General features: G+C 40.3%; 1 protein-coding gene across 1 annotated transcript; it reads left to right on the forward strand.

Annotated features, from left to right (window-relative positions):
* Positions 1-3,077: 3,077 nt before the first annotated feature.
* Positions 3,078-20,890, forward strand: LOC131198012 (vomeronasal type-2 receptor 26-like). The gene is made up of 7 exons (XM_058182521.1): positions 3,078-3,159; positions 3,251-3,407; positions 5,275-5,566; positions 12,369-13,073; positions 15,125-15,352; positions 18,064-18,190; positions 19,977-20,890. Exons 1-7 carry the CDS (start codon positions 3,078-3,080, stop codon positions 20,888-20,890), a joined length of 2,505 nt encoding a protein of 834 aa, XP_058038504.1.
* The last annotated feature ends 1,464 nt before the right edge of the window (positions 20,891-22,354 follow it).

Raw genomic sequence — 22,354 nt, forward strand, 5'->3', positions numbered from 1 at the left:
CAACTAGTAACTAACAACACTAGACTCAACAATTGCCTTGACCTCATTTTCTGCAACAATTTAAACTCAATTTATGGACTACAAATAAAAGACTTTTATCTCAATATATGCCCTTATAAAAATCTCCATAATAATGGGATGCCAAACTCAATTTCAAAAAAGCAAATTATGATCTCATAGATGCCGACCTCTCATCTCTTGACTGGCAAATTCTATTCTCTAACTGTATCACTGCCGAAGACTACTATAATATTTTCTTATTTGAAATCAATAGAGTTATAAAACTATATGTGCCACAAATCACCACCAAAACCAGGAAAAACAAATTACACATATCAATAAAAAAGCTCCAATCCAAAAAAAAAAAATATCCCTCTGGCAGAAAAACAAAACTGGCTATGTAGCTAACTTTTAAAGCTGCTACAAAAATATATGCCACCAAATAAGGATTGAATGCACCAATTACCACATCAAACAAGAAGATCTTCTGCGCACAAAATCCAATTGCGCTTTCTATAATTTTGTAAATAACAAACTTAAAGACTCGAGATCCATTCCACCCCTAAAAGGATCTAACAGTACAGAATACAATGATGAAGCAGTTAAAGCAAACTTCTTTAACACATTCTTCGGCTCAGTCTTTGTTAATAGCAATGGCTCATACCCGACATCCCCCAGTCGTACCAATAATGACTACAATGATCTAACACAAATAGATTTCACAGAAGATAATGTTGAAAAGGCACTACATAGACTGAAACTATCTCTATCTATTGGACCTGATGGTCTAAGTGCATACTTCTTAAAAAAGCTTTCCACTATTATAGCAGAACCCTTAAGCATAATCTTTGAAAAATCTTTCAGGAGCAGCTCCCTTTCCAATCTATGGTCACTAGCCACGGTCATCCCTGTCTTCAAAAAAGGAGACCCCAGCCTAGTTGAAAATTACAGACCAATTTCTTTATGCTGCATCACCTGCAAAGTAATGGAATCAATCATCAACAATCCATTACCCTTCACCTAGAAACAAACAACCTACTCTCTAATAAACAATTTGGTTTCAGAAAAAAATTATTCTGTAATCTACAACTTCTACACTGCAAAAAGATATGGACTACAAATCTTGATCAGGGCAAAGCAATAGATACAATTTACATAGACTTCTGTAAAGCCTTTGACTCAATGGTACACAACAAACTTCTAAAACTAAAATCCTATGGCATCTCCAGACCACTCCATAATTGGATAACTGCGTTCGTGTCAAACAGGCAACAAGTGGTCAAAATAGGCAGCGCCTGTTAATAGTGGTGTCCCCCAAGGTAGCGTTCTAGGACCCACATAGGACTTCATATTATACATAAATGACCTTTGTGATCATATTATAAGTAATTGTGTTCTCTTTGCTGATGATTTAAACTATTTAACACTACCAACAATGCTGCTACCCTTGACTTTGTGTCGGAATGTTCAAAAATTTGGCAACTCCAAATCTCAACCAACAAATGCTCTGTCTCAACCAACAAAAGAACCAGAACATTAAATACAAGCTAGGTGGACATGACCTTGTAGATGACCCTCTCTCTGTCAAAGACCTTCAAGTTCTCATATCAAATTATCTAAGTGCCAAAGCCCATTGCAACTACATCATCAAAAAGGCATTAAGAGTGTAAACCTAATCTTGGTTAGCTTCTCTGGTAAGATTACACTACTAACCAGAGCATACAAAACATTCGCTAAACCAATTCTTGATTACAGCTCATCTGTCTGGAACCCACACTGCATATCGGACATTAATACAATTGAGCATGTCCAGAAATATTTCACAAGAAGAGTCCTCCACTCCTCTGATCGCAACAAGATACCTTATGCCACCAGACTTGGAATTCTGGATCTAGAAAATTTAGAACTACGCCACCTTTGGTATGACCTGAGCTTAGCTCATAAAATTATCTGCTACAATGTCCTTCCTGTCAATGACTACTTCAGTTTCAACTACAACAATACACAAGCACACAATAGATTCAAGTTTAAAGTGAACCACTCCAATCTCGATTGTAGAAAATATGACTTCAGTAACAGAGTTGTTAATGCCTGGAATGCACTACCAGACTCCATGGTCTCATCCCCAAATCCCCAAAACTTTAACTTAAAACTGTCTACTGTTGACCTCAACCATTCCTAAGAGGTCTGTTGCCTTTAGTTGTATTCATTTTATGTTTTTAATTTATGCTTATATATATTATTTAATATGTATTTGACAAAATAAATAAATAAATAAATAAATATTTTTTTTCATCTTGCCTGCTTTGAACACAAATGGAAATACTCCAACTAAATACTCTTAACTCTTATTTTAGAAACTTTTTAGAAAGAGAGCAAAGGATTGTTGAAACAATAGTTTGTTGAAATGTTAGATACCAATAAGCTATCAAATTGTACTAAGATGACAATATCGATGGAGATTCTCAGTCATCCAGGTCAGTGATGGAATTCAATTTTTTTTACTACTGCTTCTGTGGGCATGGCTTTTTGGGTGTGGCTTGGTGGGCGTGGCAGGGGAAAGATACTGCAAAATCTCCATTCCCACCCCACTCTGGGACCAGCCAGAGGTGGTATTTGCTGGTTCTCTGAACTACTCAAAATTTCCGCTTACTGGTTCTCTAGAACCTGATCCAGGTCATGCTTGTCTTCAAGGTGGCTTTTTAAGAGGCAACTGGACTTTCTGGTTTTTCTTTGAAGACTTTTCACTTCTCATCCAAGAAGGTTCTTCAGCTCTGAAGAAGCTTCTTGGATGAGAAGGGAAACGTCTTAAAAAAAACATCAGAAAGTCCAATTGCCTCTTGAAAAACCACCTTTGGGATAGGTTGGGAAATGATTTTCTTCTGCTACATGAAAAAAAAAAACTTCAAATGATAAGCAGATGTTTAAATTCTCCATAATTATCCAACTGATGCTGATTACTTGGAAAACTCCTCCAGAGGGCAAGGGATTTTCTGGTAGCGACTAGCAAAACAAAATCAAGATTGGTGATTCTTCTTAATCTATGCTGGAACATTGGCTGCAGGGATTTTAAAGCCATGGGGAGCTCCGAACCTATTAATGAAGCTGACATGGATGGCCATGCCAGGATGCCAACCCTGAATGACTGGAAAAACACAGGTGATGTTAAGAAGAAGATGTCAATGAAAAATCATGAACTTTATTCTCTGGATTCTCATACTGCTTCCTTCAACGTCATGTGATGTTCCAGTTCCTAAATGCATGAACAGTGATCCACGGAATATCAAGCATAAATATTATCAGCCAGGGGATGTGATTATAGCTGCCATTAGTTCACAAAGCTTCATGTTTTCCAACCCTCTCAACTTTGAAAGGCATCCCTCTTCTGAAGTCCTTGATGATCTCATGTAAGCAATTGGTATCTTAATCAAACGGTTCAGGTGATAAGTGTCTCCTTAGATTTGTAGCCATGACTTTTCAATCAAATTAAAAACTGAGGAACTTACTATCCTTTAAGCTTCAATGAGCTATAATATTCATCCGGTGAAAGAGACTCCAGACAAAAATGAACACATAACACATCACTTTACAGTATGTTCCCAAGAAGGAAGATCGGTTAAATTTTATATGGTTGGACATTATTGAGGCTTGTTCTACCCTCCCCACTATTTTGTGACCTATTGTTGGTTGTTGTTGTTGTTGTTGTTAGTTGCGAAGTCGTGTCCGACCCATCGTGACCCCATGGACAACATTCCTCCAGGCCTTCTTGTCCTCTACCATGCTCTGGAGTCCATTTAAGCTCACACCTACTGCTTCAGTGACTCCATCCAGCCACCTCGTTCTCTCTTCCCCTTCTTCTTTTGCCTTCAATCTTTCCCAGCATTAGGCTCTTCTCCAGTGAGTCCTTCCTTCTTATTAAGTGGCCAAAGTATTGGAAGTTTATCTTCAGGATCTGGCCTCCTAAAGAGCAGTCAGGGTTGCTTTCTTCTAGGACTGATCGGTTTGATTGTCTTGCAGTCCAAGGGACTGGCAGGAATCTTCTCCAGTACCATAGTTTAAAGGCCTCAATTCTTTGGCGCTCAGACTTTCTTATGGTCCAACTTTCACAGCCATACATTGCAATTGGGAAAAACCATAGCCTTGATTATATGCACTTTTGTTAGCAGGGTGATGTCTCTGATTTTTAGTATGCTGTCTAGATTTGCCATAGCTTTCCTCCCCAGGAATAAGTGTCTTTAAATTTCCTGGCTGCAAGCGGTGATCTTGGAGCCCAGGAAAATAAAATCTGTCACTCTGTCCTATTATTATTATTCTCATTATGCTCTAACTTGCAACTAATTTTAAGAGAAGTGTTCCTTTTCATTTTCCTGAACATCCAAGGAAGATTGATATTAACTTATTTTAAATATTCTTTATTGGTATATTCTTGATTGGCCAAGTGTGATTGGATACACAAGGAATTTGTCTCTGGTGCATAAGTTCTTAGAATACATACAAGCAACAAAATGGTAAATTATAAATCGTAAGATAAAAACCATAAATCATAAGATATAAGATTTCCATGATAAGAACATTCAATCTTTCATTTAAGGACTGTGAATTGAAAGACAACTGACAGCTATTAAAAATCTAAATTGGTAAAATAATCCTGAACAATATCAGGATGGGATTTGAACGTAGGGTGTGGCAGAAGATGAATTTGCAACCAAACAGCATTCTTGAAAGATGGCTGGGATAATGGGAAATTCAAATTTCAAAATGAGGATGTCCAACTAATGGAAATCCTATGTAGGACATGCAGTCCATGGCTAAACCCTATTTCCTGCTAAGATAAGTGGTTGGTAGTATTCATACCCAAGGTCACTTCTTATTTTCTCTCATACATGTCCTCTCGTTCAAAATGAAAGTTAAACTGACATGCATTTTTGGAATCAATATCTAGACAGAGATAGTTAGATGGAGATTTAAAAGCACCTCACTGAAACGTATGGCTTTTTATGCTAGGTTTTAAAAAAGGTTTATGCTAGGTTTTGGTATGGTGCTTTAGGAAGTCCAGGGGTGATCTGCCAGAACAAAGTGAGTTTTGGTGGATCCCATCTTTTCAGTTGAAAATAGTTGAGAACTTGCGCCTCAGTTTCATCATGAAGTTGTCCAGATATCTTATGATTCTGTATTACAAAATGCAATAACTATATATTAAGGGAATAGAAATTTAGAAAGCCTTAAACTGCTTAAGTAGAGAGAATTCAATGGTGCAGGTAAATCTCATTACAGATTTTTGACTCAGACCTACCAGCACATCTTGGCTCTTGTCTTTGCTGTGAAGGAGATCAATGATGATACCCAGATGCTACACAACATCTCCTTGGGTTTCAACATTTATAATGCCTACTTCACAGGAAGCTTAACTTATCTTGCTTCACTGGAGCTCCTCTCTACTTGGGGCAAGTTCATTCCAAACTATAAATGCGATGCCCGAAGTACCACTATGGCTGTGATTGGGGGCCCCGACTCTAAAGCATGTCTTTTCATGGCAACCATTCTGAGCATATACAAGTTACCACAGGTAAGGTAGATACCTGGAGTATTTTTATTAATTTGAGATGAAGAAGGTAGCATCACCCTAAAGGGGATGTTTATTCTGTGCATTAGACATGAATCCTGACCCAGAATCTTTTAAAATTTTGAATTAGCTATTCACAGGATCCATCCTTGAGTTACCTGAGGAAGGGGGTATAGATTCAAACTGAGTCAGTCATCAGGCCCAGAGGTTTAGTCTTCTGGGCTTTTGGACTTGTGTTGGAGCTCATCATCAGGGATGTAGACAAGTTTTGCTAAAGAGAAGTTCCCTGAAGATGGGCTCCAGAATGAGTCCAGAAGTTCAGAAGACTAAATCTCTGGCCCTGGTGATCGACCCAGATTGGATCTTGCAACATTACCCTGGGAGATGTGTATTTGTCCCATGAAAGGGGCATAGTTTAGAGCAGGCAGAGGTTTCAAGGCCTCCACTTGTCAATAGGAAGTGAAAGCTTAGGGAGTTGGCTGGAAAGCAACAGCCTCCACCAGAGGGGAGTCAAATCTGCCAGTTTGTGGGACATTGCTATCAAACCCCTGTTTGTTTGTTGCATGTAACCCCCATTGAACCAGAGGTGGGTTTCAGCAGGTTCTGACCAGTTCTGGAAATTTTGAGTAGTTCGGAGAATTGGTAAATACCATCTCTGACTGGCCCCGCTCCCATCTATTCTCTGCCTTCTGAGTCCCAGCTGATTGGGAGGGAATGGGGATTTTACAGTATCCTTCCCCTGGAATGGGATGGGAATGGAGATTTTATAGTATCCTTCCCCTGGAGTGGGATGGGAATGGAGATTTTACAGTATCCTTCCCCTGGAGTGGGGTGGGAATGGAGATTTTACAGTATCCTTCCCCTGCTACGCCCACCAAGCCATGCCCACCAAGCCACACCCACAGAACCAGTAATAAAAAAATTTGAAACCCACCACTGCATTGGACCCTCTCTGGCACAGTAAACTTGGAGAAAGGAGTGCCACAAGGATGTGTTTTTGCTCATTCCCTTTTCCAATCTCTATATTAATTTGTTGGCAGACCTTTACAAAACATGGGTATTTATGCACCCAATTTAGCATAGTACAAAATCCTAATACTTCTATACGCTGGTGCTACTGGTGCTTTAATTTTACAAACCTTTGTTGGATTGAAAAGAGCAATCATAGCGGTATATTCATGTGCTGCAGATAGAATCGTTTGATTTTCAATTTTGATAATTCAAAAAGTTGGGATTTCACTACGAGAATGTATTTGTTTTCTGAGGTTTTCGCGGGTGTTTGTATGTAGGTCTTTGGTCATTCGGGTTTTCTACCGCGTAAAATTGGAAGTGTCTTGGCGACGTTTCGACGAAGTCTCATTCGTCATCTTCAGGCTTCAGCTTCGTGCTCCCAGAAGCACGAAGCTGAAGCCTGAAGATGACGAATGAGACTTCGTCGAAACGTCGCCAAGACACTTCCACTTCCAATTTTACGTGGGAGAAAACCCGAATAACCAAAGACCTACACACACACACACACACACACACACACACACACACACACACATATATAGGTCTTTGGTTATTCAGGATCCAAAGACCTACATAACAAACACATACAAATCCTAACACTCAAGGGTCCTTGAGTGGCTCAGACTGCTAAGACAGTCTGTTATTAACAGCAGCTGCTTGCAATTACTGCAGGTTCAAGTCCCACCAGGCCCAAGGTTGACTCAGCCTTCCATCCTTTATAAGGTAGGTAAAATGAGGACCCAGATTGTTGGGGGCAATAAGTTGACTTTGTATATAAATATACAAATAGAATGAAGACTATTGCTAACATAGTGTAAGCTGCCCTGAGTCTTTGGAGAAGGGCGGGATATAAATGCAAATAAAACAAAACAAAACATGGAGAATGACGCAAGACCCACACTCACGAGTGCCACACAGCATGTCACCATCACACATCCACGCAGAAAGAAGACTCAAAACCACACTGATGATGAAGCACGACCACGGACCAGAAGCCAGACCGCAGCTGCATCATTAGCCATTTCAAACCCCTCCAATCCATACATGCAGCAGACTGACACCCACCATGGAGATGTAGCACAACCACGAATGCGAAGCCAAACAACAGCAATGCAGCTCACCAACTCAAATCCCCCTGCAACTCAGACTAACCTGAGCACAACCAAGCCCCCCCCCCAAACAGAACACCCCCCCAACCAATCAGAGCACAGCCAAACCCCCCAACCAATCAGAACACACCTCCACCCAATCAGAACATGGCCAAGCTCCCAACCAATCAGTTCAAACCCCCACTAGCAGTTGAAAGGAAGAAACAGCTGCGATCGCACATTGCTCCCAGAAGCACAAAGCTGAAGCCTGAAGATGACGAATGAGACTTCGTCGAAACGTCGCCAAGACACTTCCAATTTTACGTGGGAGAAAACCCGAATAACCAAAGACCTACATAAAAACACCCGCGAAAACCTCAGAAAACAAATATATATATATATATATATAGGTCTTTGGTTGTTCGGGTTTTCTCCCGTGTAAAATTGGAAGTGTCTTGGCGACGTTTCGACGAAGTCTCATTCGTCATCTTCAGGCTTTAGCTTCGTGCTTCTGGGAGCAATGTGCAATCGCAGCTGTTTCTTCCTTTTAACTGCTAGTGGGGGTTTGAACTGATTGGGTGGGAGCTTGGCTGTGCTCTGATTGGATGGGGGGTTTTTTGTGCTCTGATTGGCTGGGGGTGTGTCCTGTGTTGGTGGGGGCTTGTTTGTGCTCAGTTTAGTCTGTGTTGCAGGGGGATTTGAGCTGGTGAGCTGCATAGCTGTTGTTTGGCTTTGTGGTCGTGCTACATCTTCATAGTGGGTGTCAGTCTGCTGCATGTATGGATTGGAGGGGTTTGAAATGTCTAATGTTGCAGCTGCGGTCTGGCTTCTGGTCCTTGGTCGTGCTTCATGATCAGTGTGGGTTTGGGACTGCTTTCTGGGTGGATGTGCGGTGGTGACATCCTGTGTGGACCTCGTGAGTGTGGGTCTGGTGTCATTCCTCGTGTTAGGGACTCGTTTGTCAACACGGTCTTGTTTCCAAATGGCTGGTGGGCGGGAGGTGTCATCTCGTTTGTTCATGCTGTGTGGGCGTTTTTCTATCTCAATGGCTTCTCTGATTATTCTGTTGTTAAAGTGTTCAGTTTTGGCGATAGTTCTGGTCTTTTTAAAGTCAATATCATGTCCTGTGACTTTAAAGTGTTGGACCAGGGAAGAAGTTGGTTCCTCTTTTTTGAATGAGTTCTTGTGTTCTTCAATGCGTGCACTTATTCTTCTGTTGGTTTGTCCAATGTATGTGGTGGGGCAGGCAGTGCATGGCCCACACAGCATGAACAAACGAGATGACACCTCCCGCCTACCAGCCATTTGGAAACCCGCCCTTATTGACAAACGAGTCCCTAACACGAGGAATGACACCAGACCCACACTCACGAGGTCCACACAGGATGTCACCACCGCACATCCACCCAGAAAGCAGTCCCAAACCCACACTGATCATGATCAACCCCTCCAACCCAAAACCCCCCCATCCAATCAGAGCACAGCCAAGCTCCCACCCAATCAGTTCAAACCCCCACTAGCAGTTAAAAGGAAGAAACAGCTGCGATCACACATTGCTCCCAGAAGCACGAAGCTGAAGCCTGAAGATGACGAATGAGACTTCGTCGAAACGTCACCAAGACACTTCCAATTTTACACGGGAGAAAACCCGAACAACCAAAGACCTATATACAAACACCCGTGAAAACCTCAGAAAACATATATATATATATATAAATATAAATTTATATATATATAAAATTGTATATATGTATGTATACATCGGACAAACCAACAGAAGAATAAGTGCACGCATTGAAGAACACAAGAACTCAGTCAAAAAAGAGGAACCAATTTCTTCCCTGGTCCAACACCTTAAAGCCACAGGACACGATATTGACTTTAAAAAGACCAGAACTATCGCCAAAACTGAATACTTTAACAACAGAATAATCAGAGAAGCCATCGAGATAGAAAAATGCCCACACAGCATGAACAAACGAGATGATACCTCCCGCCTACCAGCCATTTGGAAACCCGCCCTTATTGACAAACGAGTCCCTAACACGAGGAATGACACCAGACCCACACTCACGAGGTCCACACAGGATGTCACCACCACACATCCACCCAGAAAGCAGACCCAAACCCACACTGATCAGGAAGCACGACCAAGGACCAGAAGCCAGACCGCAGCTGCAACATTAGCCATTTCAAACCCCTCCAATCCATACATACAGCAGACAGACACCCACTATGAAGATGTAGCACGACCACAAACACGAAGCCAAACAACAGCAATGCAGCTCACCAGCTCAAATCCCCCTGCAACTCAGACTAATCTGAGCACAACCAAGCCCCCCCCAACACAGGACACACCCCCAGCCAATCAGAGCACAAAAAAACCTCCATCCAATCAGAGCACAGCCAAGCTCCCACCCAATCAGTTCAAAACCCCACTAGCAGTTAAAAAGGAAGAAACAGCTGCAATCACACATTGCTCCCAGAAGCACGAAGCTGAAGCCTGAAGATGACGAATGAGACTTCGTCGAAACGTCGCCAAGACACTTCCAATTTTACGCGGGAGAAAACCCGAATAACCAAAGACCTACATACAAACACCCGTGAAAACCTCAGAAAACAAATATATGTGTGTGTGTGTGTGTGTGTGCACGTGTGTGTGTGTGTGTGTGTGTGTGTTTGTGTGTGTGTGTGAAAAAGAAACAATAGGACAGGAATGGTAGGCACGTTTGTGCTCTTATGCATGCCCCTTAAAGTCCTCTTAGGAATGGGGTGAGGTCAACAGTAAACAGTTTTTGGTTAAAGCTTTTGGGATTATGAGAAGAGACCACAGAGTCAGGTAATGCATTCCAAGCATAGATAACTCTGTTACAGAAGTCATATTTTTTGCAATCCAAATTGGAGTGGTTGACATTAAGTTTAACTCTATTGGTTGCTCTTGTATTATTGCAATTGCAGCTGAAGTAGTCTTTAATAGGAAGGACATTACAATAGATGATTCTATGAGTTAAACCCAGGTCCTGTCGAAGGTGATGGAGTTCCAAGCTTTCTAAACCTAGGATTTCAAGTCTGGTGGGATAAGGTATTTTGTTGGTTACGGAGGAGTGGAGAACTCTTCTTGTAAAATATTTCTGGACACGTTCAATTGTATTGATGTCAGAAATGTGGTATGGGTTCCAGACAGGCGAGCTGTAATCAAGAATTGGCCAAACAAATGTTTTATATGCTCTGGTCAGTAGTGTGGTGTTTTTGGAAAAGAAGCTACGCAAAATTAGGTTTACAACTCTTAGAGCCATTTTTGCTATGTAGTTGCAGTGGCCTTTGGCACTTAGATCATTAAATATGAAAACTCCAAGGTCTTTAACAGGGTGGGGGTCATCTGTAAGGTAATGTCCATCAAACAAGTACTTAGTGCTTAGGTTCTTTTTTCCAATATGTAAGACTGAGCATTTGCTGATTGAGATTTGGAGTTGCCAAGTTTTAGACTAAGCGGTTATATGATCAACTTCTTTTTGAATGGTAGATGTATTGTCAGTGGTGTTAAATAGTTTGACATCATCAACAAAGAGAACACAGTTACTTGAGATTTATTTATTTATTTATTTATTTATTTATTTATTTATTTATTTATTTATTTATTTATTTATTTATTTATTTATCTAGCATAGCAGAGTGGATTGCCGTGCCTCAGCTGTTTTAATTCCCTAGCACTAACGTGGAAGGAGATTTTTCATTGAACTGTGCATGTGCACACAGCGCGCAATCATCGAACCAGTTATTAAACTGGAAGGATTCCACCGCTGATTGTATCTATTTGCCTCACTATTTTGTTGTTTTAAATGCTGCTGCTCATTGACCAAATAGATATAATTGTAAAGTCACTTTGGGTAACATATAACAATTCAATATGCTAATTCTTAGGTTTGTTTTCTTTTACAGCTATCAATACTTTCCTCTCATTTTGTCAAGTCATATTACTAAGATAAATTATGACTTCCGTTTTTGTTTTTTTTTACAAAAATGGCTGTAGTTCTTCTACCAGAAAGGGTGTGATTTAATTCCTTAGAGGAATATATTCCAATTCTGTCCTATATAATTCAGAAACAATTTTCTGGTTGATGATAAAAACCATTCTCCAAATCATTTAATGGTCTTGGTTGATGTGGTCTACATATTTAAAATGTATCAGTTGATGTTGCACCCTTTCCATGTCCAAAGGGTTGAAAGGGTTACTGTCTTTTGTTACAGTCCTAATTTGATCAAATCCTCTCCTTTCCCATTCTTGGGCAATTATTTTGGTGGAGAATTATTTTTATCATAGCATATGAGTGGTTATTGCAACAAGAAGTAAAGAACAAATGAAAGGACCAAACTTTCATTAATTCTTGGAAGACAGAGAAAAGTTAAGCTCCATACTTAACAGGACTTATTCCCATCACTTTTCATCTTCTTCCACTCTTTCACAAAATATGAGATGGATATTCAACCTTCCTACAATAAAAGTTTGTGTATACAAATCCTATTTACTTAGTCTTGCTTGGTTTTTTTTTTAATAGCTTGGATATGGATCGTCTCCTGTGATTAATGACCCATCCCAACAAGCCTTCTTCCAATGGATGCTCCCTAATAGAAACCAACAATATATGGGAATGGTTCAACTGCTTTTGCATTTCAGATGGACCTGGATTGGTGTCATTTTTTTACAGGATGACAATGGCCTCAGGTTTATACAGAAAGAACTTCCCAAGTTTTCCCAAAGTGGTATCTGCTTTGACTTTATAGAACCATTCCCAACTGTGTATTTCAAAAGTGGCATTCATGAAATGATGGAATCGTGGGTCAAACTCTACGTCTTGATAAGTAATAGCATTGCCAGTGTTGTGGTTATACATGGTGAGATTCACACTACTATCTTTTTGAGAATGTTTCCTAGAATTTTGGAAGTTGAAGACATTCAAATGAAGACAGGTAAAGTCTGGATAATGATGGCGCAGGTAGAATTCACTTCTGTTCCTTTTCAACGATCCTGGGATCTAGATATCCTTCACGGTTCCTTAGCCTTTGCAATCCAGTCAAAGGAGGTGGTGGGTTTCCAAAATTTTCTTCAGATGAGAAACCCTAATGTGGAAACCAGAGATGGTTTTCTTAAGGACTTTTGGAGACAGGCATTTGATTGTTCCTTCCCAACAACCTTAGAGGACAATGTTTGGAATCTCTGCAGTGGGGAGGAGAAACTGGAGACTCTTCCTAGATCTGTCTTTGACATGAGCATAACTCCTCATAGCTATAGCATCTACAATGCAGTTTATGCTGTGGCCCATGCATTGAAATCCATGAGCTCATCAATGCTCAAACACAGAACTATGTCAGGGGAAGGACAGAAGAATGTTCTGAATTCATTGCTTTGGCAGGTAATGTCTTGAAATCACAAGTTCAAGGAAACTGTTGTAAGTTAGATTCCCACTCTCAGGAATGCTTGTCTACATAGGCTGAAGTCTTCACTTTATAATGTTAACATTATTATCTAATAGATGATGATGATGATGGTGGTGATGATTATATCCATTCAGTTGTGTCAAATTCTTGGCGATTCTATGGGCCAGGCTTTTCAACATCTTCCAATCTTGAAATACTTTTTCAGTTTTTCTGTGATCCTTTTGGTGTCAGCTTTGAAAACGTCTGGCCATCATGTTCTTTGGTGGACTTTTACCTCTAGCTCTCCCAAATATAATTGCTTTCTCCAGTGAATTCCCCCCACATGAAATAAATGACACAGCTAATATGTAACTATGTCAAAATGCATAGGATGCTCCAGTTTAAATAATTGCAAGGAAGATCAAAGGAACAGAGATCATACAAGACTTCTAGTCGTAGTAGAGAGTTAGGAACACTGATATATGATACAAGAATCTTGGTTTGCCTCTTTGCTCAGTTCTTTTAATTCAAGTTAGTTATGGTGTCTTGATGCTTCTTCTTCTTCTTCTTCTTCTTCTTCTTCTTCTTCTTCTTCTTCTTCTTCTTCTTCTTCTTCTTCTTCTTCTTCTTCTTCTCCTCCTCCTCCTCCTCCTCCTCCTCCTCCTCCTCCTCCTCACTTGGTTTGACTTCATGTTTAAATTATTGACATATTGTAAGCACTAATAATAAGCACCTGCTTAGCTATATATTTTTAATTAGGAAAATTGATAATATGATTAGGCATTACTAATTACTAGCAGGGCTAGCCTAAAAATGCTGTTTTAATGGAGTTTTAGATTGCTACTCTTTAGTTTTTAGATAATTCGGCCATAAGTTATATTAATTTTATCTTGTTTTTAACTTGTTGGATATTGTGTTTTAAATTGGCTGTTAAGTCCTTCGGGAGAAGAGCGGGATACAAATATGATTACTAAAATAAATAAATAATAAATAAATCATTCAAGCCTATTTATTTATTTATTTATTATTTACATTTCTATACCGCCCTTCTCCGAAGACTCAGGGCGGTTTACAGCCAAGTTAAAAAGACATATACAAAAATTAAAACACAATATTTGAAATTTAAAAATCTGAAACCATAAGGCCGAATATTAAAATAACAAGAAATAAAACCACTCAATTAAAAATTACTCTTAGGCCAACCCTGCTCGTTGAAACAAAAAAGTCTTGAGCTCGCGCTTAAAGGCCCGGAGGTCGGGAAGAAGGCGTAGCCCCAGAGGCAGTTCGTTCCATAGGGTAGGTGCCCCAACAGAGAAGGCTCTTCCCCTGGGGGCCGCCAGCCGACATTGTTTAGCTGACGGCACCCTGAGGAGACCCTCCCTGTGGGAGCGCCCAGGTCGATGGGAGGCTATTGGCGGCAGTAGGCGGTTCCGTAAGTAACCTGGTCCTATGCCATAGAGCGCTTTAAAGGTGATCACCAACACCTTGAATTGCACGCGGAAGACCACCGGCAACCAGTGCAGCTTGCGTAGGAGAGATGTTATATGGAAGCTCCGAGACGCTCCCTCTATCCCCCGTGCAGCCGCATTCTGTACCAGTTGAAGTCTCCCGGTGCTCTTCAAGGGGAGCCCCATATAGAGAGCATTGCAGTAATCCAGGCGGGAGGTAGCGAGGGCATGAGTGACCGTGCATAACGAATCCCGGTCCAGGAAGGAACGCAGTTGGCAGATCAGGCGAACCTGATAAAACGCTCCCCTGGCAACGGCCGTCAAGTGTTCTTCCAACGACAACCGTGCATCCAAGAGAACGCCTAAGCTGTGAACCAACTCCCTGGGGGGCAGTGACTTGCCCCCCACAGTCAGCGACAGAACTAGCTGACTGTACCGGGACGCTGGCATCCACAGCCACTCCGTCTTGGATGGGTTGAGTCGAAGTCTGTTCATCCCCATCCAGACCCGAATGGCTATGAAATATCCTCACTTTCTGTTAGATTGTTTGTATTACATTTGCATAGCTCTGTTGCTTTTTCTTCCCACTTTCATTTTAGGTCCATCCTTATCTCAGAAAAGTCTCCTTTAACAATAGTGTTGGGAAGATGATTTCCTTTGATCAAAATGGGAACCTGGAAGCAGGATTTGATATTATCAATTGGATCACATTCCCAAACTTAACATTGCATCAAGTCAAAATGGGAACATTTGATCACAGAGCTCCCAAAGAAGATGCTTTCAGTCTTTTTGTTGATGCCATCAGATGGCCAAGGAGATTTAACCGGGTATGTTCTGTCTGCAGTTTGCAGTTTTTCTCATTATTTTCACTACTCTAAGTTCAGAATATAAATAGTAAAGTAACCATATTGCCATGTTAAGTTAAGTCTGTTAGTTGATGCTTAATCCAAATAAGTATAAAACCGAAATTGATTTGAAAGATTCTAAATAGTTTAATGACTGAAGATTCAGGATCCAGTTCTACAGAGGAATTATTGAGTCTGTCATTTGCACCTCTATAACTGTCTGGTTTGGTTCTGCAACCCAACAAGAAAAACACAGACTTCAGAGGATAATTAGAACTGCAGAAAAAACAATTGCTATCAACCTGCCTTACATTGAGGACCTGTATACTGCACGAATCAAAAAGAGGGCTGTGAAAATATTTACAGATCCCTCGCATCCTGGACATAAACTGTTTTAACTCCTACCATCAAAACGATGCTATAGAGCACTGCACAACAGAACAACTAGACACAAGAACAGTTTTTTCCCGAAGGCCATCACTCTGCTAAACAAATAATTCCCTCAACAATGTCAAACTATTTACTAAATCTACACTACTATTAATCTTCTCATCGTTTTCATCACCAATCTCTTTCCACTTATGACTTTATGAATATAACTTTTTGTTGCTATCATTAAGGGTTAAATTGCAACCTATGACCATCATTTGTGTTGTAAATGTTGTACCTTTGATGAAGGTATTTTTTTTCTTTTTCTTTTCTTTTATGTACACTGACAGCTTATGCACCAAAACAAATTCCCTGTGTGTCCAATCACACTTGGCCAATAAAATTCTATTCTATTCTATTCTATTCTATTCTATTCTATTCTATTCTATTCTATTCTATTCTATTCTATTGAGAGTGAGATCATCTTTTGAGGACTTCAGAGGGTGTCCATCTTAGATCATGCATGTATGCCCTACTAGCCATGTATCCTTCTGCAAATATTTTAAAATTGCTTTTCACTCCGAGAATCACTACTCAACAGTATGGTAAATGACAGTTTAATGAAAAGAAGGACTAGGAGTGACATGATAGCAGTGTTCCAATTTCTAAGGGTCTGACACAAAGAATAGGTGGTCAATCTATTCTCCAAAGCATCTGAAGGCAGGATAAGAAGCAATGGATGGAAACTAATCAAGGAGAGAAACATCCTAGAACTAGGAGAAATTTCCTAACAGTGAGAACCAGTGGAAGAGTTTGTCTTTAGAAGTTTTGGGTGCTCCAACACTGGAGATTTTAAGAAAAAAATGGACAACTGTTTGTCCAGAATGGTGTATGATCTCCTGATTGAGCAGGGGGTTGGACTACAACATCTCCAAGGTCACTTCCAACTCGTTTTGTGGATGGAAAGCTGCTCTAAAATAGATAGTATTTTAGCGGAATTTAAGCAGAAATATCTTATTGTTATCTCCAATTACAAGTATCTAGAAGGAAAACCATATAGGTTGACATGAGCAGCTAATGTTTTTCAATCCCTGAATGTTTTTACTCACAGAAGAAAGGATAGAAGAGACTACTAAAGGAGTAAACATGCCAATTAGCATTTGAGACCATAGCCAGGATCCACCAAGTAGCAATAAGTATATATCATGGTCTATTTTTGGATCGTGTCTCTAAATCTACAGTTCATGCAAATTCTGATAACAATAATAATTTAAACTCTTTTGACAATTGGTCCAGATATTTTCAAAGTGTGCTTCAACTACTCAGAAGGCTGCCAAATTGTTCACTATAGATTAATTATGGGACATTTTAACAAATGATATTTTCCATTTATTGGAATGATGCATCTAATAGCTTGACCTTGTTGATGTCACTTGTGCAGCCTTGAATTGACTCTCATGCTTATTATGATGTAGTGCATGTTCTGCTACTGGTTATTTTTGTGGGGGTAGTACCTCTCATGATTGTTTACTTGGGTATGGAAACTGTGTTTTGTAGTACTACCAGTGGTGGGTTTCTACCTGTTCGCCCAATTCCGAACCGGTAGCGAAGGTAAGTGGAACCCACCACTAAGTACTACCGTATATCTGTCCATACTACAGGGGAGACAATACGGACTGGTTTCTGTCAGTTGGTCTCTGCTGTCTTTGATTAATCAGATGATTTCTTGTTTTTTTCCTTAGTTAAGTTGTACTAGAAAGCGAACATGGTTTTAGAGGTGCTGCCCTAAGCAATGCCTGCTGTTAGAATGTATTTATGACCATAGTGGTGCAGTGGTTAGAGTGCAGTACTGCAGGCTACTTCTGCTGATCACCGGCTGCCAGCAGTTTGGCAGATCGAATCTGACCAGACTCAAGGTTGACTCAGCCTTCTATCCTTCCGAGGTGGGTAAAATGAGGACCCAGATTGTTGGGGGCAATAGGCTGACTCTGTAAACCTCTTAGAGTGGGCTGTAAAGCACTATGAAGTGGTATATAAGTCTAAGTGCTATTGTTATTTAGGCTTATCAATTTATGCCGTTTCTTTCTTTTTCATCTATTATACAGCTGGGTATGCTTAATCTTTTTCTTTGATTTTTATTTTTAGTTAATAAGAACTTTTTTAAAGAGACATGTCAATATTACTTCCCAGGGCTGCCTAATTAGACATAAAGTTATATGGCTACAGCAGCTTCAATACTTCAAGATTCAAGTATTGTACTTTACCCATTTGTCCAGTAGGTTTTGCTAAGAGTTAAAGTAATTACGACTTCCCTTTGCATGCAGGTACAGCCTCGTTCTTTGTGTAATGAACCCTGCCATAAAGGTCACAGCAAGACCAAGAAGGAAGGGAAGCCATTTTGTTGTTATGATTGCCTTCCATGCCCAGAAGGAAAAGTGTCAAACTGGACAGGTAAAGTACAATGCCTACCAAGTTTTAATTTATTGGTGATGGTAATAGTATTACAATTCTTTGGGTAAAAAGAAAGGGGAATGGATATAGGTCTGTGTTGCTCCACTGTGATGCACATTCTGACCTTTTTTTGATGTGTTGGTAATGCCACTCCATATCTACAGTGATAGAGTTTTCATTGCATCATTCCTTTCATCTTTTGCTTTCCTTGAGGGAAACCTCTGGAGCCAAGTGTTGGGCCAAATTTTTTACCTAGACCAGAGATCAAAAAATTGGGATTCATATTTTCCATTTATGTGGGAAATACTGTATTTTTTTGGAGTATATGAAAAAGCACACTTTTCCCCCCTAAAAGAGGCTGAAAATTTGGATGCATCTTATACTCTGAATGTAGCTTTTTTGAAGATTTTTTTTTCAGCCCTAACAAGACGCTAGTGGGCCTCTGGTGGCTCAGACTGCTAAGACGGTCTGTTATTAACAGCAGCTGCTTGCAATTACTGCAGGTTCAAGTTCCACCAGGCCCAAGGTTGACTCAGCCTTCCATCCTTTATAAGATAGGTAAAATGAGGACCCAGATTGTTGGGGGCAATTAAGTTGACTTTGTATATAATATACAAATGGATGAAGGCTATTGTTTGACATAGTGTAAGTGAGTCTTCGGAGAAGGGCGGGATATAAATGCAAATAAAAAAAAGTGAGTGAAGTGATCTTCCACACTTTGCCTGTTCCGTCCAACTCAGCTGTGCTTTAGAAGCTTTTTTCAGCCCTAACGAGGGGCTAGCGAGTGAAGTGATCTTCTGAGCTTCATCTGCTTTTCTCATTGCTTCTCTCTCCAAAGATCAGCTGTTTTCTATCCCCAAGCAGGGGATAAAAAGTGCTCAGGCATGCTCAACATAGCAAACTAATGTGCTAAAGCTGACCAGACTAAGGACGCTAGTCTGGCAGGCAGATTTTTTTCTCCTATTTTCCTCCCCAAAAACTAAACTGCATCTTACACTCCAAAAAATATGGTAGTTGAAATTTCCCCTTCCTGGTGGGATGTTATGAAATATACAAATGGTGAAGTGCTCTAAAGGAAGACAATGCTGGGATTTTTCCAGTTATGGATTTTGATTTTTTTTTTATTTCCATAGATTCCATATGAATCATACAAACTTGTAATGTTCTTTACGTAGAGATTTCGCAGAATAGGGTGAGAGTTACAGAGAAGTTCAGGGTTTAGAAAAGAACAAATCATGTCCACATTCATTCAAATTGAAATAGAACAGTTTTTAGTCTACCTTCTTTGAAACCTGGCTTGGAACATCCTTAGGGTATTGAGACCCATAGTACTTGAGGAAGATTTCTAAGAAGGATAAAATGTATGTTAATTTTTGTGGCTGAGCTCACGTAAGTCTCTCCACAATTTATCATGATTGTTCACTGCTGACTTTGGTCCTGTCATTCTTTCAATATTCAACATATCCCACCAGTTTGTTTTTGTAGAGAAAGCAAAACAACAGACGACTAGGTATGTCGCCTAGAACACGTGAAGGAAAAGTGGGATATAAACCTAATGAATGAAAAGTAAATAAACAAAGGGTATTAGGCTCTGAATTATGTCTCATGAAAGCACCATTACTGGGGGAAGGAGGAGGAGGAGGAGGAGGAGGAGGAGGAGGAGGAGGAGGAGGAGGAGGAGGAGGAGGAGGAGGAGAAATCATTTAGTCACTTCTATAGGCCAGGTTTCTCCTTATCTTCTGATCTTGGTCTACTTTTGCCAAAGAGACTTTTTTTTCCTTTTCAGACATGGATTCTTGTTACCAGTGTCCAGAGGATCACTATCCCAGCAAAGCCCAGGATCAATGCATTCCAAAAGAGATCAGTTTCCTAGCTTTTCAAGAGCCTTTGGGGATCACCTTGGCCATTGTTGCTCTTTTATTTTCCTCCATCACAGCTCTGGTCCTTGCAGTCTTTGTCCGACACAAGAATACACCCATCGTCAAGGCCAACAACCGGGGCCTCAGCTACACCCTCCTGGCTTCCCTTTTGCTTTCCTTTCTCTGTCCTTTGCTTTTCATTGGTCGGCCGCAGATGGCAACCTGTCTCCTTCGCCAAACTGCTTTTGGAATTGTTTTCTCTCTGGCGGTTTCTTGTGTGGTGGCCAAAACTCTCATTGTGGTCTTGGCTTTCATGGCCACTAGGCCAGATTCTAAGATGAGGTCATGGGTAGGGAATAAGTTGGCCGTCTTTATGGTGCCTTCCTGCTCCCTCATTCAAACCACTCTTTGTACTGTGTGGCTGGTGAAATCTGCTCCCTTCCCAGACCTTGATATGCACTCACTGCCTACAGAAATGGTCCTGGAATGCAATGAAGGCTCCGCTGCCATGTTTTATTGTGTCCTGGGTTTCATTGGCCTCTTGGCCATGATCAGCTTTACAGTGGCTTTCCTTGGCAGGAACCTCCCAGATAGTTTCAATGAAGCCAAATTTATTGCCCTCAGCATGCTTCTCTTTTGCAGTGTCTGGATCTCTTTTGTCCCAGCCTACCAGAGCACCAAAGGGAAATACATGGTGGCTGTGGAGATCTTCTCCATTTTAGCCTCAAGTGCTGGATTATTGGTCCTCATTTTCTTCCCCAAACTCTACATCATCTTGATAAGACCTGAGCTGAATAACAAGCAACAACTCATGCGAAAAAACCTCATAAATGATTTATAGAAATCAGTCTTGTAAACAATTGAATTTAAATGAGTGACAAAACCAGCATTGATAGCTACCTTAAAATATTTTTAAAACAAAATGGCTGGGTTTAAGTGTAATAATAAAATATAAAATGTTCTTTCCATTCAACCATGCCTATAGTAAACTTTCTAATTGTGGAAGCTTTGAGAAGGTGAACCATCCTTCTCCATGAAGCTACAATATAAGATTTAATGAGTCACCATGCTTAAGAGGCATAGCTGCTGAACAAAACTTGAGAAGTGTAAACAGAAACAATTGTTCAAGGGTACCCTGTTTTCTCCAAAATAAGGCATCCCCGATAATAAGCCCAATCGGGCTTTTGAGCACATAGCAATAAGGCCAAGTGCTTATTTCAAAGTTCAAAAAAATATAAGACAGGGTCTTATTTTGGGGGAAACACAGTATAGGCTTACAGTCAGCTAAACTGTCAGAATGTCAGATTCTCTAAAATCTGACAATTGACAAACTCCACTCTGGCTTCAGAAATGTAGACCTCAGTCCTTCTAGATGCCTTTGCCCTGCAGACCTGAGGATTTTTCTTTAACTGACTAATAACCCAGACCATTTGAAGGGCATAGAAGAAAGGAACTGATGTCCAGAAGAAGACGTTTTACCTAATGCCACCCATTGTCCTCCTGATATTACTGTTATTACCTAAATCTACATCATGCCTAGAGTCCCAGCTGCTACATGCAGTATCTGTTACACTCTGCCATCAAATCATTGGTATTATCAGACAGGGAACATCTTCATTGTTGAAGTTATTTCTCAAGTCTATACATTTCCTGATCCTGTGACTTTCACTTAGCATCTATCTCATGACCTTCTGGGTAAGAATAAGTAAGCCAAGATTTTGGTTAATTGGAGCATTTTTTTTGTAAGTAATTTTTGCAAATTACACTGTTATCTCAAGCAGGTGGTGCTTGGGGTATAATATGATTGAGAGAATGTCAATGTTCCAACTGATGAGTTGAGACCTTCCAATCTCTGAATGCAAAACATTATTGGGTACATCATTTTGGCACTCCTAAAGGCAAATCCAACTCTACCTTAATTACAACCCAAACCCACATAATGACAGTATAGATTTCTCCTTCCCCCTATTAGTGTAGGTCACACTGGTCCAATTTAGTGTCATTGTATCATTATGAGAAAAACTCTCTGGTCTTGGCAAACACTTGCCGGAGTTTCCTTGCCTCTCATGGCTTGTCTTCTTGAAGTCTGGAGCCTGCATTCCATCTCACTCTTCACTTCTCCCTTGGTTCTTTGGCAAGTTGAGAAGTGATAATGGTTGCAACAGCGTAAGTGCACTTAGAACTTGACAGAAAGCGTGAATGAGAGAGAATCTCATGCTTCCTTTATCAAAGGAGACAACTCTTACTCTTACTCTCTCTCTTTTCCTCCACATCTTCAACCCTAACCCTAATCCTGGCCATTCCA

This window comes from Ahaetulla prasina, chromosome 4 (genome assembly GCF_028640845.1).
Source record: "Ahaetulla prasina isolate Xishuangbanna chromosome 4, ASM2864084v1, whole genome shotgun sequence".
In the NCBI taxonomy this organism is placed as follows: Eukaryota; Metazoa; Chordata; class Lepidosauria; order Squamata; family Colubridae; genus Ahaetulla; species Ahaetulla prasina.